This window comes from Scomber scombrus, chromosome 13, assembly GCF_963691925.1.
Source record: "Scomber scombrus chromosome 13, fScoSco1.1, whole genome shotgun sequence".
Taxonomy (NCBI): Eukaryota; Metazoa; Chordata; class Actinopteri; order Scombriformes; family Scombridae; genus Scomber; species Scomber scombrus.
Genome location: NC_084982.1, coordinates 1182700 through 1208092, shown reverse-complemented (window position 1 = coordinate 1208092; position 25393 = coordinate 1182700). Strand labels below are relative to the sequence as shown.

General features: G+C 39.1%; 1 protein-coding gene across 1 annotated transcript in view; it reads right to left on the bottom strand.

The window, feature by feature from the left end:
- htr2aa (5-hydroxytryptamine (serotonin) receptor 2A, genome duplicate a) overlaps positions 1-12710 on the bottom strand; it is a 94405-nt gene extending 81695 nt beyond the window's left edge. Inside the window, exon 1 of the mRNA XM_062432219.1 lies at positions 12248-12710. Coding sequence (XP_062288203.1) covers positions 12248-12710 — 463 coding nt within the window. The remainder of the gene's footprint in view (positions 1-12247) is intronic.
- Positions 12711-25393: the final 12683 nt, after the last annotated feature.

The following is a 25393-nucleotide window of genomic DNA, read 5'->3' as shown; positions in this document are numbered from 1 at the left end:
GCCCAGAAACCTTTTGTCAATCGAGGTCAAAAGAGAAAAGATGCAGAATGGTTTAAAAGCGAGATCCACTCTGCCTCTGATAATATATCAGTTAGAATCAGTACATTGTTACACCACCTAGTTGTTAGAATGATTGCTTGTCAGTGAATAACCAAACCGAGCGGAGGATTTAAAGCAAGCACTTGCCTTAAAACTAAATAGAGATTGATTTTTTTAAGGGTGAATAACAAAAGGAATCCGCAGAAGGAACAGAGCTTAATCTGTTAAGCAAATCTCATCCTGCACAGCTGCCTGTTCAAAGAAAGAGGACAAAACCATAAAAACCCCAGGGCTTTGAAACATAAAGGATTTGTTTTCTTTCTGTCATACACCCTCTCAGAGGAGAGCTAATAACAAGGGAGAAGAGGGAAGGAAGGCAGGAGTGATGGATGAAAAGTGAGGGTTAAAGTCTGTAAAGTAAGAGAGGAGAAAGACAGATGACTGACATCAAATGCCCAAAGAGTTGGACAGGAGGGAGAAACTCAGCATTTGAACGCCAAATTTAAAAAAAAATCAATATAACATGAAGTTATTTCTGTGCCTCCAAAATGCAGAGGTGGGTCTGAAACAGTAACAAGGATCAGAGCTGGCAAACTGGAGTGATTGGCAAAGCTTCCACTGAGCTCAGCCTGGAATACTGTGTTCCCATAGGTCCCTGCTTTTCACTGTTGCCTCTGGTGACCAACAGACCAAGGGCCTAGAGAGGCTTTACCGCAAGAGCCATTGATTACTGAGCAACTACATAACAAAAGCTCTGTCTTGTGAGGAAAAGAGGTTAAAAAAAAAGAAAAGTAGATTTTCCTTTATGCTACAGCTGTTAAGTAATAGCTTCCATTTGGGAGGTTGTGTGAGTGAGTGGAGAGGTTTGCAAGTGCTCATCAAACAGATACACTTGTGTCCAGATCACTTAAACCACTTAAGGTGTACCCTCCTTTAGCCAACTATCAGACTGACTGCTGCTGTCTAATGTAGAATGACTTCAAATAAGAGACAGAACAGCTTACTCTACATTTCTACATGCAATGTAATCATCTGTTTATTTCACATCACACACACAGTAAGCAGTAGAGAGGAGAGAAGACTAAGAATAAATAAGAATGTGATCATTCTTTTTTTAAATGATAACCTGATCATCATATCTAGATTTCTGCTGGGGAAATCACATTACATAGGCATGAATATTTCTAATTGAGATAGAAGATAGAAGAAAGATAGACGTTCTCTGTCTGAGGTTTCATTACTCATTTATATTTACGTCTATGAATCTCCTGAAATCAGCTCTAGGTGTTGTCATACGGAGGAAGGCATTGGCTGAAACTTGTTACATTGTAAATGAATGAATATACATGCATATTCTTTCACTGGTTTAAATGCACCGGTTAAAAAAAGGTAAACACAGTGATCCTTCTCTGCATCATCATCATCTTCATCTGCACTTAGAGCAGAAACACTTTTAACTCTTTACACAAGAGCAAAAAAACTACATCTTCCAACACCTCCCAGCTCTTTATTTGTTAGTAAGCAAGCCTACAATACACAAGGACATAAGGAAGCTTATTGTCATTGTAGTTGCACAACCAAATTCAGTTTGGCACTCTGATAGCAGCAAAGCACATGATTAAAATAGAGATAGAGGCTACAGCTCTGGATGCTGAATAAGTTTCTATGCATACCTCTGTATACCAGAGCCAAACCAGCTAGTCATGAACTACTGTAAAAGACAGACAGTGATAATGGATTTAATAAGGACAACCTTTGTAGTAACATAAAGTGAAGAAATAATGCTTTGGAAAGTTCATACTTTCACAGCAGAGTGTACAATATGGTGGCCTTCATTTTAGTATAAACTGGAGAGCAGACATACACAAGTGTGTCATACTGCCAGAAAGAAACACAAACATTTGAGCATTATGAGAAAACATCACCATGTTCTTTACTAGAGAGCACTCTGCCTCCAGAGACGGAGCCTCTTCTGGGTTGTAACTACTGCTGAGGCAACACAGCTCTACCATTTAGTGAAATGTGTATCATAATCATCACAGACTGCTCCTACAACATGCTACTGCACTCCTACATGCTGATAGAATTCAAGGAGGATTCAACCATAGGACATCTGTATGTATCTACAGTACGGACAATTTCTGTGTCACTCGTCACGTGACTTGTTGCATGTTTTTTATGGTGCTGAACAGACAGCTCCTTTTTAAGTCACTTTACAAATGTTGTGTTTAACCCTCACACACTGTTCATATTCTGACTCCTAATTAGTCTCCACACCAATTCACATTCATAAATTCCCCATCAGTCATTAATACATGTTTAAGTAATCCCTCTGTTTGATTAACTTTATGGAAAATAGACATTCACAATCACTATGTATGGTCCAAGAGAACATTTGATAGAATATGATGAATACAACCTGTTTGAATGCTGATGTTTTAATATTTTTCATTAAAAAAAACAGGTCAAATTTGTAAATTTGCATATATAAAAATGTCAGCTGCATCAGATGCACACAAAAAAAAGATGCACTTAATTTACATTTTTGTAAACTGTGGGTCACATTAGGAAAAAGTCTGGCTAAAAGAAATATGTATATGGTGTTTTAACAGCTCTTAAATGTAAAAATGTGTCAAATTAGACCCTGAACAGTATGTAAGGGTTAACTTGTTTCTGTTAGTGAAGTGGTTTTCACTGCTATGGTACAACTCAGACTAAAAGACAAGTTGTCTGATGACTGGTTCTGTCTAGGTCAGTCTCCTCCTTTGTGGTGGTAATATTTTCTTTTGTACTGTACTTGTTGCTGTTGGTGACAGCATTGGAACCTCTGGTTGTTTTTTATGATTATAGTACAGAGCTAAATGCAAAAAAAAAGTAATTTTAAGCCAATCAACATGAGGTTTTAGATAATGTTTCATTTACTGACTAACTCTGCTGACCTTCAAGCACAGTGAATAAAGGATAGCATTTCCATTTGTGAGTTCCCTGTTTACAATTCAAATGTGTCAACTAGCTAAGTATCTCTACAGACCACTGCCAGCTCTGTGTTCCCAAACTTTTCACACTGCAGTAAATTTAACTCAACTCAGTGAGAGTATTTCTGCTTCCAGAGCAGCTCAGCCACTCACAATGTTGACATTTGCCAAATACAAACTGCAGAAATCAGCTTAGAGTATCTGCTGAATGCTGACCTGAGTTACAGCCCAACAAACAGGTGCATTTGTATTTCAAAACACAGTTGATACTCTGGGAGACAATAGAAGTACTGAATATGAAATTTCATTATTCAATATCTTCCAAATATGCAGGCACTATCTATCAAGGGTGTCATTTTATATTGTTTAGATTGTAGATACCTCATACGGCATCTTAGTATCCTGGGAGCAAATTCCATTCAAGTGAAACCCTAAGTTATTCAAGCTCTTCAAAGAAATGAAAGGAGTGTCAGGAGGATTGTGTAAGGTGAGAAAGCGCATCAGTCTGTCAAATTCATTTTGACAGCTCATCCCCATAGACGCACAACAGAAACATGCAAGAAATGAGGAGAAACAAACTAATACAATACAGCTGGGAAAGTATTTGACTTCTATGTTTTCATGTATGACTGGTAGGAAACAAGCTCTTTGGAAACAATGTCCACACAGACACAATGTCAGGTAAATACCACATTTTCCCAAGATAGTTGAAATGTTTGGTTTATGATCCTAATACATTTGTGGAATATAACCAAACCGACACTGGTGGCCAGCCAAGACAAACACATTAGCCAGAGCAAGAACTTATCAATATTTGACAGGTAAGATGTATTTGACATGCTGAATATACACCCTCATATTACGTATATAATTATAACTGTACTGCCTCACTGGGTGAATTAACAGTGACTCAGAGTAAAGCTTCAACTATGCTCATAATGTAAGATAAGGTATCTTTATTGATCACCCGAGGGTGAAATTCAAAAACTGACACAACAGTAATGGTGAAGGTGATAAAAAATAAAATGAAATAAAATAAAATAAAAACAATATCTGTAAATAATCTGCAATTGCACAAATCTGCAATATACAAAAAATCATGATACTATGTACAAGTGTGCAATGTTCCTGGGATTTACAAAGTAAAGGTCTGTGTTCCTGGGATTTACAAAGTAAAGGTCAGTGTTCCTGGGATTAAATAGTAAAACAGCCTCAGTCCTTTTAGTGGATGAATGTGATTACAAAGTGATATTTAGGTGGGAAAATGTTTAAGACAGTCGGCATGCTATCACAAAAGTAATATTTCGGACTAATTTGGGTAGGACAAACAATCTCTGGGTTCCTTGAAGTTTTTTTTATTTTGCACAATAATAAGAAAAAAAGGAAAAAGATAAAGAAATAGCAACAAAAGAAAGGTGCAAGGTAGCGGCAAGAAACCCAAAAGGGCTTATACAGGGCCTCTACCTATATTAATATTCACAAGTTAAATTAAAAACAAGTAACTATGAAATAGAAAAAGAAAAAAAATTACCATAAAAATAAAGCAAAATTATAATAATATTAAAAATAAAAATTTAAAATAAAACAAAAGTGTAGAAATGTGTGTGTGTGTGTGTATGAGCGTGTGTACTACTTACTGACCTGAGCAATCCGAGCAGCCCTTACACTGCTCTTATATGTGTTAAAAGATGAGAACTGTATGGAACTATTGAATTGATCATTCCAGAATATTGTACCAAGGCTAGTACGATACTGAGGAGGGTGAAGTTTTGTCAGTTGTCTAGTATTGTACTTATGTAATTGTGAGTTGACTTGGAAATATTAACTGAAAGGTTTAGGAATGGAATTTGGAATATACATATACTTAAAGATAAAAATGCATATTTGGTATATTGATCTGAAAAATTGTCATTATCTTGAGATTTTGGAAAAGGGGAGCAGAAGGATCTAGGCCTTTTGAAAATGTGGCAGTTCTAACAAATCTTTTCTGAACTAGATAAATACTATGGAGGTTGGAGGCATATGTACTGGCCCAAACAATGTTGCAGTATATGAGGTGTGGATAAATCATGCTGTAATATAAAGTAAGTAAACAGTTCTGATTAAACAGGTCACAAATATTCCTGATGACACCAAGCGATCTGGTAACTTTACCACATACCAGGTTGATGTGCTCTTTCCAGCTTAACCTCTCATCAACCAGTACTCCTAAACATTTTGTGGAAGTAACCTGGGAAATTTCTGTTCCATTGATTATAATCTTAGTTTCATCTTTGCAGTATTTCTTGTTTTTATTGGCAAATCTAATAAAATTAGACTTTTTTATATTTAGAGATAATTTATTAAATTGAAACCATTTTGAAATTTGTTCCATTCCACTGTTAGCATCGGATATAAGGGAATTAAGATTTTTATTTGTTAAGATCACATTGGTGTCATCAGCAAAAAGTATGGTAAGTAAGGTGGAAGATACAGAAGGAAGATCATTAATATATATGAGGAACAGCAACGGTCCCAGAATAGAACCTTGAGGGACTCCACACATTATTTTAGTCCTACCTGATACTGAGCCATTCACAAATACATATTGTTCAAAGTGTGTTCATGAAAACCATAATGCTTCAGTTTTGTGATTAAAAGTTCATGATTGACTGTATCAAAGGCCTTAGACACATCTAAAAAGATACCAAGAGCAAACTCATTATTATTCATATCTGTATATATTTTGTCAACAAGTTGTAATAGGGCCATGTATGCCGAGTGTTTCTTTCTAAACCCATATTGGTGTTCCCTACCCCTTACCCTAACAGTAACCCCACCCCTTACCCTTACCACAACCCCTCCTTCCCCTACCCCATTCCACTACTTTTGTCCCCCACCCTTACCCTTAACCCAACCCTTTACCCTAACCCCAACCCCACTCACCTCCGCCCCTTCTTCAACTGCCCGCCCAGCTTCTCTCTCACACACACCCATCTTCCCACAGGTGCCCCCAAAGAAACCAGACCCGAGTGAAAATAAAAACGTATAATATAATTGTTTTTACATGTGTGTGTATATATAAATTGCCTTTTAATTTTTAATCACTTTTCTTCTGCGTGTTTACTCTCCCATATCTCTTCACCCACAAACATATAATGAATTTGATTAACTCTTTTTCTATTTATAATGATTAACATAGTTTTATCACACAACACATCCCAACAACCAATCTCAAACCCTATAAACCCATGAGAAACCAAAGGATAAATAAAGAATAAACTGAAATCATAAAACCCTTTCCTGCCTGGTTTTTAGATTCAGTTTTTTTGTTTTGTTGGGAGGCACGTGGTGGGTGGGTGGCCGTGTTGGCTGCTCCCCTGTGTGTGGGAGACGTGATATGCCAGCACCGGGATTTGACCACTATCTGACCACTTCACATCACGTTTCTGTTTGGGACATGGGTAGCCCAAGTCTGTAGGCACATCATGTTATCACACAACCCCTGAACCCCAACCCCAACCCTAACCCTAACCCAGGCACTGTATGTAAAGTGATGCACTATGAACTCAAGTATTTATTTATTTATTTTTATTGTTATTATTATTTTAAAGACATCTTTTAACAGGTTTTAACTAATCACAATGGCTGCTGCTGTTTTCCTGCCCCTTTGCACAATTGTCAGTTGTATGTTTTTTTTTTTCATGTTGTGTGGTGTTGGTGTATGTTTATTTGTAATGTCCTTATGATATGGTGTGCATTTTTTGTATTTTTAATGTATTGGAGGGGGTCGGAGACAAATTTCCACTAAGGTGGACAATGAAGTCAATTCAACTCAATTCAATTCAATTCAACCATCATTGGGGACCATGACAAGTCACTGGGTAAGTGAAAACTTTGACCAATTGATGGCATTAGTTGAGACATCAGGGGTCACTAAAGTCATTAAGATTCACTGACACTACTGAATTTCATGTAAATCGATCCAGTAGTTGTGTAGATATCGCAGTCTGCGGTGGTGGTGGACCCACAGACTAAACATTTATTTCTTAGGCCCTCTGTCAGACTTGTCAGCTTTCATTAAAAGGTGACAGCACCTATTTTCCAAAGGGCTCTGTGTCACATCTTTTTATGGTGGGCTGCATATCCAGCGCCCCTGTTGGCAGACAGCATGTCCTTTATATTTTACAACACTTGACAACTACACGTGACTCAACATGCCTCCTGTTGAGACTATGCAACTATGGGAAATGAGATTTAAAGTACAGATGTCTTTTGTGAACTTTTAAAAACTTTAAACTCCACTAAATATCCAGACTACTTAAAACATACACGTGATTTTTAAATGTTGCAGCATTGACCTTTTTCTAGAAAATGACAAGAAAAGCATTGAAAACATCCTGTGGTCAGCTTTTTACAGTAAGTTGTTTATCTTAACAGAGCTCTGGGGGAATTCATTCATGTTTAGAGAAACAATTTGCTGGGGCGGCGTCAGTTTCTCCATTGACACTGTTCGCTGACTCACACTTGGTCAGAGAGTATCTGGTCCTTTGATAACAAGTTAAAGGTACAATCATGTCTATTAAGGATGTGACAATACACTCAGTTCTCAGAGACGAAACGATACATAATATTGGTTCCACGAGAACGAGACGAGATGAGATTTTAACACTAGTTTCAAGAAAACTTCAATGATAAATATATGACTGGAAAAATAGTTTTTTATTTGACTGAAAGTCACAAAATGAAAAACAATGTATTTTGAAAAGTTTTAACTAATCATCTTGTAATGAATGTCACTTCTGTTCTACTTTCTGAGTATGCAGTAATTATTATATACAGTATGCAATATACAAACACTGTAAAAGGTCCCCCCATTCCACCCCCCCAGATAGATAGATAGATAGATAGATAGATAGATAGATAGATAGATAGATAGATAGATAGATAGATAGATAGATAGATAGATAGACATAACAATCACATATACCAAAATGAAGTATGAAGAATAGAAACAATTCTAGTATATAAATATAAATGAAATAAAGTCACAAATTATAACATATTGCTAATAAAAAACACAGAAATAAAATTAAATTGCACAAATCCTGTATCACACACATACACAAGTAGAATCAATTGTGTTTTAATTTGGTAGTGTGACTAATTTAACTTTTTGCATCATTAGGTTCTCAGTGTAGAGACCTGAAGTCAACCTGCCACTGCTCCTCTCCTCATCTTCTATTCTGACTGTGAGATCTTCTCAGCAGGTAGAAGCTGTTAGTTCAGTAACTAGAACAACAAGGTTAATGATCCACATAGTGACATTATAAATGATATTATTATATATATTATATATTATTATAATTTTTATTTTTTTTTTTGGTGTGCGCATCCTTTGCCGCCCCAAGCATGATGCCCATATCTGAATACTGTATACAAATATTGTCACGTTTTAATCTTGCGAGATCTCGTCACACCCCTGTCTACATACGGGTGAGTTAACTATGATTCTCAAGGTGCATTTTGCAAGAAAACAGCTGATCAGGGAGCTTAAAGTTGTGTGATTTGCACTGTTAATAGCAGGCAGAAGCTAAAAATCTCATGGTTATCAAATACAAATTTTACAATCTGCAGTTAAATAGAAAAATGTGTATTTTGGATACATTTTGGAGGAATTATGGCACCATAATTTTGTTCATAACTGCACCAGTGTAAAGGGTTTTTTGTATTTATTTATTTACGGGATTTTTAACTAAACACTATGTACTTATTATATGTATGTGTGGGTTTACACAATAATGTCTAATATTTAAAAGGTAAATCATTATGTTTGCTTCCTGTTCATCTTTTCTCTCAGTACCTCCTCTAGGGTGAGTCATTCAGTGCCCAGTCAGTGCTGCACTGCAGCCAATTGCTGAAACAAGATGTGCACATAGTAATATACATTTAATCAATCTGCGTCCTCAAATCTGAGACGATTAAAAGCAGTCAGACAGCTGATGTTATTGAAAATGATGAACATAGGTACTCAAGACAAGATTTCAGCTGGCCCCCAATTCAGTCTCTTCTCCAAAACCCATTTTGGTGAAAATAATCTCCCATTATTTGGCAACATTAAGAAACATGAGTGTACACATGGAGAATATTGTATGAGAGCAACGTCCAAGAGCAAGTTCATCCCTCTTCAGAAAGCAACCGCTGGCACAATCACCACAGCACAGTTGGACAGGCTAAACACTGAATATAAGCACTATGATGTCCTGAAACTGTGTTTCCAGACAATCAGAATTTGGTAACTTTGATCTTCCAACTGTCAAAGGCTGAAAGCTTTGTGAGAATGCTGGAAGAGGATTTGTGCTGTTTCTGACATTGTTTCTCAAGATCATGTCACATGTGGTCATACTGTTTAACCAGCTGCAGAAGAGGAACATCGACTCTGTCTCCATCACAGGAATCATCCAGATGTTCAGCGACAGTATGTACACAATCATGTCAATCATTTTTTTACCACTGGGTAAGAATTAAAGAATATCATGAATTCTTGTTTCAACAAGCATACACTAAGTCTGTCAGCTGATCACAGAGATCACACTGATATCAACACTCCAGGCACCCAAGTGTAAAATGTGTGCTATTGAGATTAATAACTGTGATGTATGTACTGAATTTCAAATTGTGACCCCTCCCCTGACATATTGATCTCATTGCTAAAATAATCACCTGTGATCTCAATTATTATTTCATGAATGAGCGCCTTTGACTTCATGAATAACCCCATTAATAATCTGACCTTCACTGATCACCTCTTTCACAAACTTGACCAATGGGCTAATAGGAGCTTATTAATAACCAATCACAACGTCACTTGAGTTCATGACCACTGTTTCATTCAACAGAATGATTATATTATCATGATGACCTCTCACCCTGAAACAATGCTGCTTTACTCTCTGAGTCACTAATCCAGAACACAGCAGCAGTGGAACAACATGAGAAAATAATTGCAGTGTGTGTGTGTGTGTGTGTGTGTGTGTTTGGCGTTGGAGTGGCTAATGAGTTCTTTTGTCTTCTCATTAAAGACCAGGAGAGGCGAGCACTAAGCACTGGAGGTCTTTCTTTTGGAAGTCCTCTTCCTTCTGACTAATTTGCAGCGCTTCTTCTCATGCAGATGAATTTGCTACTTAGGGCTTAAAGCTGCTGATGAGAGCAGTGACTCGTGACATTTACTGAGACTGAGGGAAGCTCAAAGAGGCAAAAGAGCCAGTATCAGCTGGAAATGGGCGACAGTAAAGGAGAGTGGTGTGTGTGTTTGAGGGAGGCTATCTGAGTGTGTGCATGTGTTGGGAAAGTGACAGATAAACTGAGAAAATGGGCGACAGCAGAGGAAGAGAAGAAGCTTTACTCAGCAGCCACCTGAACCAGCAGGAGAATGACAGCAGAGTCCACATACAAAACTGGTGAAGTGGGCAGTTCACGCAACGCTGATTAAGTGTATCACCACCAGATAAATCCTTTATTTCACAGTATGCCAGAGTTTTTTTTATCTTGTGCTCGGTTTGATATTCCCACATTGGATAAGAAAGCATGAATGAAGATTTCTGGTTATCTCTCTGCTAACTTAAAGGGGATAAAATCATTCAATCATGTGACTCTTTCTTCTAGACTTTCCAAATGTTATCAGACTGACTGGATCAAATTCTCATAGTGATAAGATTCATTCTTCGGGGGTTGTGTGTTGCTCAAAATAATTTATCCACCGTTTTACAGCGTCAGCAGTATGGACAGAGTAGGCTATGATGGAGCCCTAATGGTGCATTCCAGTCGGAAATTTTAACTGGAACGCCCCCTGAAGTCGGATCTCCAACTCGGAGAATCGGACGTACCCCACCAGCCCCGACCTCAAAATCCAAGATAGCTGCCCCGTTCATCAACAGTGTGAAAGTTGCAGTAATATCCTGTTTATTAACACATTAAATCAGTGGTACACACAGCACTGTCCAACTTCTATCTGTGGACATGTTGCTGCACTGTTTGTATGAACAAAATACAGCAAAATGTGTTTTTATCAACCGGTATTGCTATCAGTGGCTAACCTGGCTACAACTGGTTTTCCGACTTCTTGAACTGGAACGATTCAAACTTGAGTGTGACATCAACTCCAGCTCTTAGTTCCGACTTCCAAGCTAAATGGAACACAGCATATGACATAGGCATGCGTTTACAATATTTTTGTAATTACTCTCACTGCCAGAAGGGGGAAACGAAAGTCCCACAATGCAGCTTTAACCAACTCCCTTAGTACAGTACAGTAGTAGAAAGTAGTATTATTCCAGCATAGGAGGACCTGTTGGTCTCTGGGGAAACAATGAAACTGCTGTGTGCTCTGTACCTAAAGGGGACTTAGTCCATACACCCCAGCCAGCATGTCCACGTGGGCATTTAGAGTCCATTCTGATCCCACTTTGACCCCATATGGGCAAATATATGGGTCTCGTGTAACTCACGCATTTTGAGCCACCATGGAAACTGCAGACAAACCCACTTGGAACCCATATTTGCAGCCCAAATTTAACCCTTATGGGGCCCACGTGGAAATGCAGGCTGGGACATTGCAAAGAGAGTAGTGGACTCAGGGAGGGGGGTCAATTATGGGCCTATTTGCAGATCTAGCCTAGCTTTTTGAAAAAAAAAAGAAAAAAAAGGAAGGGTTTTTATTTCATTTTTCATTGGAGTTAGTTTTGAGGTGGTTAATTTTGTGTTGATGTTGCAGCCTCATTGTCCTGCAGGCCCAGTTTTGCCCCTTTCTTTTGTTTGTTTTTTTCCATTGGAGCAACACATGAAATAAACATATCACTGTCAGTGAACACCTCCATCACTGCTGCTCTCCATCTGTCCTCAGTGGTGAAGCACAGCATCATGCATGGATTGTGACATGACTGCTCAGACTCAGGCTGGATCGCTACAATTCAAACATCAGATCTGAGCAGCAGACATGAAAGCCACCCAAATGAGTAAAGCAAATCTAAATGTCAGATTTAATGTAATTTCTTCTATTCATATAATCATCAAAACAACAAATCTGAGTCACGAATGTGGGACACTTGAATGTGCAGTGTGAATTAAACAGGCAGAGAGGTGCAGTTTGTTTTGTAAAGTAACAATTCATCTACGGTGTGCCTGTTGAACTGGACTCAGCAACACACCAAATGTCAAGTTAACACAGCCCAATATCAGTGTCACACAATGCTTACCATAAAGAATGGTCACCATGGAGACCGGCATGACCAGGATGCCTAGGAGCATGTCAGCGACTGCCAGTGACATCAAGAAATAGTTTGTGGCGTTCTGGAGCTTCTTCTCCAAGGAGACGGCCAGGATCACCAGGATGTTGCCCATCACAGTGACAGCAATGACGACTAAGATCAATAGTGCTGCCCAGTTCTTCTCCATCTCACGAGGAGAACACTGATTCATGTAAAACCTGCTGTCCACCTCGGTGTAAACTCCATTATGAGACCAGTTCCCCAACTGTGAGTCAATGCTGTCACGGAGGGCGTTGTTACCGTGACACCCCAGGTTTGTCACATTAGTGTTTCTGGGTGTGCTTTCCTCAAATCCACGTGGTGGCCAGGTGTTGGGTTCCAGAGGGTGAATTGTAACGGCTCTGACAGCGTTAGAGATAAACTCTGACATGTTGCCATCATGCAGGTTCATGACGTCACCTCAGTAACTCCTTCACAGTCAGAGACAAAAGGCCTCAGAGCTGCTGCCTGGAAAACGGGTCAGAGTAGAATAAGAAAAAGGAAAGTCATCTTTTACTTTGCTCTCCATTTTCTTTCCAAGGTGAAAAATGTAAATATGACAGCATTTATCACCTGAGTAATACATTTAATTCAGTATATCTCTGCCTCACATTGTCTGTCACAGGATCAACAGATGATGGTCTTCTCCACACAGTGGAGGCAAAAATAGCAGACTGCCGAATTCAGCGTGACAAAAAGCAGCTGTTCAGTCTCCAAGGACAACAAGTGAATGGATCAAAATGAAATAGCCAGTTTAACACTGTCACCGTGTGCAGTCCGTCACACAGCATTGGAAATGAAAAGTGTTCCAGTTGAGCTCTTCAGTTGAAATATTCCAAAGCAAATGTTGTAGTGATTTTTACTCATTGATTGATTATAGAATCCATTTGAAGCTAGAGTGATGGGGAACACAATTGCAGGTTTCTCATTCTTAATGTCTGGACTTGTCAAAGAAGCACTCATGTTAAAAATACGAGATCCATCTGAAGTCCAGGATGTTATAAATCATCATTTCATCTCCTACCTGAAACACAGCTTTCCACTGTCTAAGTGTGTGATGTTCATGATACAAACAGCCGTGAATTTAAGAAAAAACACAAATCCTGCCTTTTCAACCTTAAAGGGTTATATTGACGAATAAGTTGAATTCATTTGACACATATTTTGAATTAGGTTTGCTGTAAATGTAATGTTTCAGTCAAACTCAGAAGTATCCTGTGTACTATAAACTACATACTTGCAGGTGTAAAAACAGTGTGTGTGTGTGTGTGTGTGTTCATGTAAATCCTCGCGTGTCCTTACTGTCTTGTTTCAACTCATCCCCTGCACCTGTGAGAGTTCACCAACACAGATTAATGATGAGAATGATGATATGTGACGTGTGTGTGTGTGTGTGTGTGTGTGTGTGTGTGTGTGTGTGTGTGTTACTCAGAGACACCTAACTAACTTTCTCTTCTCTTTTTCCTTCACACACAAACAAACACATTATCACCAGTCTGGTGATAAAAAAAGTCCTGACTTGTGGTAAAAAATATTCCTCTGTGTTCCTCTTGAAATCGTCCAAAAACAACGTCAGCCTTCTAGAGATTTGAAATATTCCTTTGATTTTTCCCTCCTCCTGCTCACATAAGCCCAGAGTGGAAAATGTCAGTTCAAAAACTCCACAAATGAACACAGGTCTGATTCAGTATTCCTTCAGCTCTATAAATCTTCAGGTATTTTTTTTTGGTCATCTCTCCCTTGGATATTCCCACGTAGCTTATGTCACTTCCTTAAAAGAAAACAATTTCAAAAGAAAAAGATGCAAACCTGGACTTGTTTCTCTGTTAACCTTCAGCAGACACAAGAGCTTTCATGTGGTTTTCAGGTTTGCAGATTAAGTTCCTTCTCCTGCAGTGATGAACAGACGCTGAATGATTTTCTGCTTTTACTCCCCTCACGCTGCTTCTCACATTCAGCCTCTCTCTCTCTCTCACACACACTCTGCAGCTCTCTCACTGGGATCTCCTGTGTTTCTCTCTCCCTCTCTCTCTACCCTCCCTCTACCCTGGGTCTCTCTCCCTCGTATGGTATTGGCTCTCTCTTAAGCACCTCTCATTCTCTCCGTCATTCACTCTTTCTCTCTCTGAGCTCTCTGTTACTCCTAATATCGCTCACCCTGCTCCTCAATTGCTGCTCCTCAGAGTCCTTTCTACTCTAATTCATATCCATATGGCTTTATTTGCCATAATAAGATACAGTATTGCCAAAGCCCTGAATATTGACATCTCAACTGCAGTCCCTGAGCTGACTATTCTCTTCTTTGCTTCAATTAAATCTTCTTATCCTTGAAGGATATGTTCAAATATCTTTTGAGTCTATCGTAAAGGGTCTAATCAATATTATTAGTCAATCAACTCTATGGAGCTTTTTAGCATTATTAAGCTCATCGTTTAGTTTTTTTGGCCCACAACTGTTTTGGTTGACTCTCACTACTTTCACAGCGTTGATGTTGGCTGAAGCAAGCAGCTGTTTTCAGTGGAAAAACCCAACTGTACACTAACTGCCCAAAAGTTAGAGACCAGCTGGTGAACATAGTGGAGCCTTAAGAAACCTTGAGCCTTTACATATTTCTCTCAGGAGTTTGTGGAGACCAAAAATAGAGCTAAAAGAGAGACAGTATTGGACTTGTATTCTTCACATTTCATATTGACATAAAAGGTGATAAAATGTCAGGGTTGTGGTCACTTGTTATTTCTGCTGACCCCAAGTGGTCATAAAAATCATTTTAAATTAGAATCTTTAAGATTTCAGCCAGTGGTTGTTTTTTTGCTACACCCGGGATTGCCATGGTAACAACAAGCTTAACTCTTACATATTGTTCATATTCTACACCTTCGCAGTATATCTGGTCTAAGAATCCCCTCATAAATTTTACACCAAAGATATGTTTAGAAATCAATAGTCGATCTGACTCATCAATAAATGTGATTAAACCTTGATTCATGTTTCAGAGAGCAGAGAGAGTGTAGTTTTTCATTTTTGGAGAACAAACATCTCCTATCACACAATATCATGTCCTATTTTACCTAAGACATGAAAATATAACATAGCAATAATGATGGAAATGTATTTTATGTAAAGTGAAAATAACAAGAACTTTATGGAAGTGTGGGGTTTATTATATAACCATTAGAGCCATCAGTCTTCACTGCTACATCATAAAAAGAAATCCTCATAACTACTATCTTATTAAAACTATTAACTATTCATTTCACTAAAACACATGTCAATAGATACGGAGATAATCTGACCCAGAACAGCCTCAATGGACAAACATTTGTAGCATCTATACAAAAGTATAACATTTTAATATATTTTCATTTCTGTGCATTTTGGGCAACTTTAGGAAAAGTCATACATTTCAGGCTAAAAGACATTTGTGGTGTTTTTACAGCTGTCAGATGTCAAAACGGGTCAAATTTGGTTTAAACAATAAGGGTTAATACTACAGCAAACAGTGAGCAGGTGCTTTGTCAGAAAGAAAGAGAGATGGCAGTGGTGGTCAAGCAAGTTAGAGAGTGAATGAAAAGAGGGAGTGGCGTTAGTGATAAAGCAATAAATCTAGCCTGTCTTCATTCTGAGTACAATTAAATCTAATTTATGCAGGTGATACGTCAGTCCTTTGTAGGGAAGTGACATCAACATAATGAGACTTTCTTTTATTTTATAAGGTGATTTTTGGTTTATTAGGAGGAAGCAGGTTGGGTAGATGGCTAGATAATTATTTGGGGGCAAGAGAGCTTTTTTATGAGATTTTTAACATCACGTCAGGCATTTTAATGGCCTTACATTGTTTTAATCCAAACCATTATCATTTTTTAACCCTAACCAAATTTCTTTTTGTCCCTTAACCTCCTGAGACAAAAGCTTTTGTTTGGTGTGCATTCTTAATCTCTTCTAGATATTTGGGATCAGTAGGACCTGATAAGTACGAAAACTAAACATTATCTTTGAACAGGAAGTCGTTTTTTTTAAAAACATTTTTTTAAAGTCCTCATATGTGGACAATGGGTTTATTTTATTGCACAACAATTAATTCACCAGTGTATAAAACTGTTTATTTCCTTACATTTACACCTTCACTTTTTCTAGTACTTCCTGATTAGCAGTGTTATAACTTGTTGCTATTGCTAAAATTAGTCAAATTTGTATAGCATATCAAACTACAAACATTATTAGGCATGCATAAACAAGTTTTAACCATAAAATGTAATAAGGTTTTGTACCTGGTCCACTTTTATTATGGGATTAGCTGCTAATAGACTTGGCTAAAATGCCCGCCATCCCGTTTACACTGATTTTTATACTGTAATGTGCTTTTGCTACCACTAGGTGGCACAAAAAAGTGTGCATGAGTGAAGACAACAGGTCAAAGTAAAACAAAATGAAGTATAAGGTTCAAAATGTAGTGTTGAACCGATATATCCCCTGCAAGCAAAAATTGACTTTGGCATATGCACTGCATGCAATTTGAAAGTGTAAAGTCGTGTGATTAGTAGGAAGATTGTGAGATTTGGTTGGTAAATCAGAAAAATAAAATAAAAGTTGTTTTTTGATTATTTCACATCATTTACTTTCTAAAGGACAAATAAACATGCTCACACAACCCTGTGGAAGATTGCAGACTTATTGGACTTTGAATGAAGGGCTTCTTCCTGTCTGCTGTGGCCTCTCTGCTCTGTGTATATGTGTGTGTGTGTGTGTGTGTGTGTGTGTAGCTCAGCACTGCCTTCAGTCAAACAGAAAGAGTCAGAAGGCAGAGTGGAGTAGAGGAGACAGAAACAGCAATGTAACCTGGTTGCAACGCTCAGAGTCCCAATCTCACACCCTACGTGCTTTTATTGGCTGTGGGCTACACACCCACTGCCTAAAATGTGACGCCCAAAAACATCCTGAAATACAAAATAATCAGAGAGTAACAGGCAGAGGGCAGCGTTTCTGCAGAGAAACACACCAGCACACACTGCTGGTGGATCATAAGTGATGATTGAGAGGGATTCTTTTTGTATGAGTCTATGGACTGTACAACTCCAATGCTGGAGTAAGGGGAAAGAGAGGGAGGTTGTAAGGCCTGTCCATAAATGATCTATCTTTAATTGTGCACTTTTAACCATCCTATCCTTATTTATTACATATGTTTTTTATCTTGCACTTTATAATCAGCTCTATTGACTATTGGCTTTATTTTACTCATACACCTCCTTTTTATTGTCTGTTGTTCATTGCTTTATACTTTTATGCTTACATTGACCTGTGGAAACCTGAATTTCCCTTTGGGATCAATAAAGTAACTATCTATCTATCTATCTATCTATCTATCTATCTATCTGTCTGTCTGTCTCAATGTTTCCCATTAATTATATAGACTGTGGAGGCCCGCCATAGTCTAACTTTTGCCTCCACAGTCTCACAGTGAGCTGAACACGTCTGTACACTCTCTAAAACGTTACGTTGTTTTAGGGCTGAGTGGTATATTGAGTTTTTAGAATATAAACGTATGATCAAACGAGACATAGGACGAGACGTTATCTTCTTTTGTACGGATTATATTGTTGAATTACTGAGTGAAGTTGTGACAACTTTGCACTGTCTCTGTCTCTGCTGTATGGAGGACTCAGGTCCGCCCCGCTGAGACAGAGGAGAGGAGCAGCTAACGTTAGCCTCTGCTGCTGTTTGCTGTCGTTGCGTTGCTCTCCTCTGCTCTCAGAGTCTGTGTGAATACTACTACTTTATTCCTTCTCACTGTTCTGTATAAAAGGTCCGGACACTGAATGGGGGGACAGAGTTGCTCCATCGGTAAGCAGCTACAGAGGTAGCAGCTACAGGACGCTGTGGTGTTAGCTGTGGTGGAGCGAGCTAGAGAGTGAATGAAGAGAGGGAACGCTGACAGTAAGAAAGCCGGTGAATCAGATCAATAAAATGTTATTTTCTGATTGTTTCACAGCGGTTATGTTCAACAGCACAAATAAACTTCCCCACACACCTCCACTCAACCCTGCAGCTCAGCCTCAAACCTCTGAATGTGAAACACCTGCGTAATGTTTAAAACACACAGCAGCAGCTTTATGCTGGTTTGATTGGTTCAGATTAAAAAGCAAAGCCTTAATGAGAGATCTTCTTTATTTCTATCTGTAAAATAAATCAACTCTGATCCTGATCCATTTCTAAGTCATCTGGAAGTCTTTTATTGATTAGCAGAAAGTTAGTTTAGTTATTTGACCTTGGTCTTTTTTTATTGGAACATTAAATGAACTGGTAAAATATATTTCCTGTGCGTTGTGAATGTGTCATCACCATTCAACCAGTAGTTAATTTACACAAAAGCACACAAAAAATTCTAGATATAACCTCTTAATGCAGGGGTGGGCAATTAATTTTTAAAAGGGGCCACATAAGAAAACTGACTTGTGTTGGAGGGCCGAACCAACAATAACTTGAACTTAATTCTGCTCAGTATTAATTTTCCCCATTGTAAAAAGCATTGAATTATATATTTTTGATTAGTTACTACTGGTATTCAGAAGAATAAGAATATTCTGTAAATATTTATATAAATATATGAAATTGTGGTGTAGGAAAATACTCCTATAGAAGTAATAAACAGTAAAAACAATAATTGCATCAGTGTTTCATTTTATTTTTAACATGTTAATCTTCCCAAATACTGAAAAGGTGTTTTACAGTATGTTAAAGATAAGCAACTGTCAACTTCATGCAAAAAGCAATAAATGCTTTTAATGTTTTACAGTTCATTTTACTTGTTCAGTGGGAAAAATCCAGCCTGCTCTGGGCTTGAACAAGTGCATTGAAATCTGGCTGAATGTCTGAGGTGGATATGCGAAGGACAGCTGAGAGGTGGTCATCAATGATAGAGGATCTGTATCTGGATTTGTTGAACTTCATCACTGAGAATGTCTGTTCACATACGTAGGTAGATCCAAAGAGGACTAGAATCTTCTGAGCATGCCTCCTCATGTGTGGAAAGTTCTCTTTGAGGGAAGAGTAGAAGTCAAGCAGTGACTCTGCCAGAAGTGTGTCAGACTGCAGGTCAATCAGTTCCATCTGAACATCACTGGGTGCATTCTCCACACTGCAGGTGAAGGGAGAAGAAACCATGTGCATTTCACTCTCAACTGTTTTAAAGTCCTGAAATCGCCTTGAAAACTCACCATGCAGTGCTTCTAACATAGATGAGTACTTGTCGAGGTGATCAGCTGATTTTGTGGCTTCCTTCAGTGTTGGCAAGTGGGTGAGAATGTTGTCCTTCATTTGGCTTGAGAGAAGCTGCAATTTCCTCATGAAAGCCTTTACTGCGCTGTACATTTCATGTACAAAAAGGCCTCTGCACTGCAGTTTGACATTTAGTTCATTCATTAGTGCTGTCACATCTACAGCAAAACCAAGGTCTGCAATCCAGTCTGCATCTGAAAGCTGTGGAATGTCATTTCCTTTCTTCACACAGAACTTGTGTATCTGTTCTCTCAGGATCCAGAAACTTTTCAGTACTTTGCCCAGGCTGAGCCACCTGACAGCTGTGTGGTAGCCTATGTCACGATGTTCAGTCTCGATTTCCTCCAAAAGTGAAACAAACTGTCTGTGATTCAATGCTCTTGCCCTGATGAAGTTAACTGTTTTAGTTACAACATCAACAACATGGTTCATTTTTAACACTGACTTACACAACACTTCCTGATGTATAATACAATGCAAAAATGTCAATTTCTGCTCAGGGTTCATTTCTGTCACTTTATCCTGCATTCTCTTCAAAAGTCCAACGTTTTTCCCCGTCAGATTTGGACAACCATCTGTTGTCACACCTGCCAGCTTGTCCCATTTTAGTCCCAACTTGTCCAAACATGCATTTACCTCCGTGAATAAATCACTCCTGGTTGTTGTCCCTTTCATTGACTGCATGGCTGCCAGCTCCTCCGGGATTTTAAAGTCCGCAGATATCCCACGTATGAAAATGAGTAGCTGGGCAGTGTCACTTACATCGCAGCTCTCATCCCAAGCAAGGGAAAAATAGTCGAAGCTGACCGCTCTGTTCTTCAGCTGAAGTTCCAGATTCCCAGCGATGTCCTCAACCCTCCTCATTACAGTCCGTCGTGAGAGAGGCACGTTCTCAAAAGCTCCCTTTTTCTCCGGGCATATCAGGGCAGCAGAGTCCAACAAACACTCCTTAATAAACTCCCCTTCAGAACACGGTTCACTTTTTCTAGCGATTTTGTGGGATATGACATAACTTGTCTTGACAGCTGCATCTCTGGATGTGAAAAGTTTAGTAAAAAGTCCTTGTTGGTTTTGCAGCTTAGCTAGCAAAGCATTCGACTCCCTTGTGCGCTCTTGATCAGACAAGTTCTTGTATTTCTCCTCATGTTTGTTCACATAGTGGCGATTCAAATTGTAATCCTTGAACACGGCGACCTGTACACCACAAACTAAGCACACGGCTTTACCTTTGACTTCTGTAAATAAATATTTAGCAGTCCATGTCTTGTTGAAAACGCGGCATCCTGTATCGATTTTTCTCTTTTTGCCGTGGGCTGACATGTTGAGGTCTAGCTTACCAGCATCACATGTAGCTGTTCGCCTACGCATGTGCGTCACTACGTAAATATATTTAAAAAAAACAATGGCAGTCTTTTCAAAATAAAAGCAACACTGCCGTATTTCATTCACAGCATAAATAGGCCTATTTTTTGATTTATGTTTTAATTTACTTGACCTCACGCGGGCCAGACAGGGACAGCCAACGGGCCGGATGTGGCCTGCGGGCCGTAAAATGCCCAGGTCTGGTATACATGTATGCAATTAGCTATGTCACGTTACTAAGCTACTTTAACACTTGGCTGTAAAGTTTACCTCGAATTGTGGGAGCTAACTTGGTTTTCCCTCCTTCATCCGGTAGGTTGTCAGGTTGCCAGTGTTTGGGTAGCGGCGTGCACAATGCCCTCGAGATCCAGCCCTCGCAACCTCCCTCGCTCACGCCCATGGCTACGCCTCATGCCCATATAAGTAGAATCCGTGTTGTTTTTTTTACCCGGCATGCACCTGAAATTTTCAAGATGGCGTTGCCCAGATCCGACCAAGCCTCGCATTGAAATTGGGATACACACTACAGAAAATCTGTAATATTATCCATTGTAGGGCCCTCATGGCAGAAGATGAAGGACTGATCAAGTCCACTGACATATTCAAGAAGTTGTACACCTCCAAGTGGTCTGAGTTGGTGTCTCACAGTGCCTTGACCACACTAAGTGATGCAAAGTACAACAAGCCATCAACATTACCCTTCACTGAAGATGTTCAGATTCTTCATCAGTACCTTGAGAAATCTGCAGAAGGTGCCTTTTGCAACTTAAAGGAGGAAGCCACCACTCAGAAATATGCTGAACTTGCAAAAGTTACACTTGCACAAATCATTGTGTTCAATCTAAGACGTGCTGGGGAGGTTTAAAAAATGCGCCGAAAGGTTGCAGTACTTTTCACACCAAGCGTGGCAGATGCTCTCTCACTTCTGACTAATAAAAGGACTGAATGTGATGTGTGTGCCACAAATGTCTTCCTGTTTGCAAGACCCAAATCAATGAGCCATTACAGAAGAAAGGACTGTTTGCGTGTTCATGCAAAGCAGTGTGGAGCAAAGCATCCTGAGCACCTCAGGTCAACACGATTTAGGAAACATGTCGCCACACTCTCACAAGTCAAAAGTTAATTTAAAAAACAACGAACTTGATCAGGTTGCAGAGATATCTACAGATTACCAGTTCCCACAACACAGCTGGCCAAGATTTCCAAACTGCTTTTGTCAATGGAGAAGGGCATCTTTCCAGCATGCAGGGGAAATCACTGGATGAGATAGACATTGAAGGTGAGAACTTGCACATCTTTTTTGAGCATGTAATATTAATTTTTTCGTTCTGTCTGAGGCAACTGGACGCCTTACATCAGTGGTCACCAACCTTTTTCAAGCAAAAATCACTTTCATTATTCCAATATTCCACTATTTACATGTGGAATTTTTGACGATTCTTGGCCTGCTACAAACGTTATCTTGTCCGAGGGCGTTCATCGTGGCGGCTTCAAACTTAAATAGCTGACTTAGCACACCCTGCTGCACAAAAGTTCTGAACAACTTTTTCATTACTCGTCCGGTTTGGATTTTAGAAGCCCTCAAATGAATGAATGACTCTGACCAGATGCCAGTATACCAGAAGCTCAGGAATCAGACGACGAGGACAGCACCACATCCCTACAAGAGAGGTACGTTAAGAACACGGCATGTTATTTGACTGTGTGACATATAATATGCAAGACAAGCTTAAAGCTTTGGTATCTGCATCATGGCATCACAGGCTTCATGGCTTTCTAATTACATGGTCAAGGTTTTAGGGCTAAGGAGGGGAGATAGACCTAAATATTCATATATTTAAAGCTCAGAGAATTGTGGTGGGTTGTGGGATGACTAGGCCTATGTCTGAACAACAAAAATCAAAAGACCAAAACAGAACGTGGTCTGCCGCTCATGACAAAGCATGCTCTCTTTCCCTCTCTCGTCGAGCAGCTTCACCTCCCTGGCCCTGCTTCTCACTTCTTTCTGTAAATTAATACAATAGAGACCAAACCTTCGAGAGAAGCACGAGTTTCCTTTTGCTTTTTTTCCCCCTCTTGCTTGCGACTGAGTCGTACGTGTAGGTTCTTTCCACAGTCTATGGTTCTTTTCGAAGCCATGATCACGTCTTCACCTGCAGCTGCTTGACAAGTGCCTGCAGCGCATCTGACCAGTGATTGGTCAGATCGACACGTGACAGCGCGTGCGGTGTCAGATTACAAACAAAAAAGGTCTCTTCTGCCTCGCGCTGACAGCTGATCTAGTAGCGCGCACCACGGCTGTGCATATGTGCATCCTTTGTGCAAAACGGGGCCCCTATTGGATCGCGGGGCCCTACCCACTGTGCGTGATCTGCGTGTAGGCAGGGGCGGCCCTGTATACAATACCTCACCTCTGTCTGACAGACAACACTCCAAACTCTCCACAGTGGGTTCTTTATAGTTCTTATAGTTCTGGTTAGGGATGTTCCTGGCGACTAATTTCCCTGTCAATTAAACGCTAAATTTAATTTAGACTAGTCGACTAGTCTAACACTAAGAAAACAGTTGGAAAGCAGTTAAAATTGAGCAGAATTTATTAATTTATAATGTTAAACACTGTCGGAAAAAAATACTGTGCGTATTAAGAGCCATTTGAAGCCATTAATCACAGTCAACAATCGCCAAATCGGAGACAGAAACTCTAAAGCTTCTTGTGTGTTGTGGCCCTGTTTTACTTTGGTTGCTAACTTTGTTTGGGTTTGTGGCGTGTCTGAAACATATTGTTGATCATGTAATGCAAAGAGCTCTAACAGGCATATGAGCGACTGTCTTCAATCACGTCCCTATTTCACCACCCCATTTTTCTTTCTTTATTGTGTCCAAGTAAATCAGTTTTGTGAGGGAAGAAAACTAATAGATTATCAACCAGGCTTTTAGATGTTGACCAATCATGACACAGAGGTGTGACAGAGACTCTAGAAACATTGCCTGTTGGGGGAGAGAGGCAGAAACCACACAAATCGTCTTAGCCGATCCGTGAAATAAATCACGTGATGTTTCAAATGAGACATTCATGTTCATTTTGAGCATCTATTAGCACACATAGTGGGCTGGATAATATCCCAAATCTGGGCTTGATTAAGCCATTGATATACAATCTAAAAGCCCTCCATCACCCGGCCTTAAATAGATTTTAGTTATGTGGCACCTAGGGGGTTGTGTGTAAAAGGGGTATTTAGTTAATGGTTGGTAAAACTATGTATTTTTCCTGACTGTGGGACAGTCCTGTATGGTCTCAACCAAGTCAGTACTTCATTGGATGACCAATGGAATCAATCAGATTTTTTCAGTTGTAGTTACAAGTTAAAGTTCTTATAACTGTGTAACTTGTCATTTTTATGCCCATTTAGGTAAACAAACTGTTGTTAAAAGAACCTGAACAACAGAAGAATGTGTTGCAGTAGAACGTCATTTAAAAAAAAAAATTCTGATGAACCAAGTCCCAGGGAAGGAGGACTGTCAGCACTGCATCACTGCAGAACCTCAAGCCCTGAAGAATCCAGACTGGAGGGCAGTGAAATACTATGTCAAAAACCGAATTACTTCTCTGCGAAGAAAATTAGAGTGAAAGTGTTTAAATGAGTTTTGTCCAAGTTGTGTTGCCATACAGATCTCTAATTGCGGACCTGCTCGCGCATTCGCAAGGTAGATCCACAAATCCCTCATTTGGGAAATTTCCTTGAAGAGGTAAATGTCTTTTCTTAATTGTGGTTTTAGTACCAACCCGTAATGACGAAGTAAGTTATATATATATATATATATATATTTATTTTCAGGACAATGTGGGCTATCACAATGATGTATGCTGCAGTGATGTCACATGAATGTATAAATAATTAAAGTGTTATAATGTGTATTAGTGTGAATGTTGTTTGTAGTTGATTTATTGTGTTATGTTTTATGTTCAGATGGCTACAAATTCACCAACGAAATTTGCCTCGGACAAGGAGGTTAAGGAAGTGCGCCAGGTGTTTCAGTTGTTGAGTGTAAGTATTAAATGTGGCGGTTTTTGTGCTGTTTTGGCGCGTTTTTGACAAGAAGTGGGGAAACAAATTTGCAATCTTATAAAACAATGTTGCTCTGATCTGAGATATTATGAAGTGTTGCTTTTGATGAAAAAAGCTGTTTTAAATAATTCAAAAATATTTTTAAAATCCATTTTATAGCATATTATGAACTAATGAGCCCATTCTCTGTAGACACACTATTTTGGATGTAGTGAGAAGAAAATAAGTGTAATACATTTGATATGATAAAGATCAGGTGAAATTGAGGGGGATACAGTACATGGTTAAGTACATTCTATTATTAATCCCTTATAACATCTACAATTGAAATATTTTTATTTTTAAACCTAATAGCAGTTACAATTGGCGGTGTTTTGTCCCATAATCAGTTCTA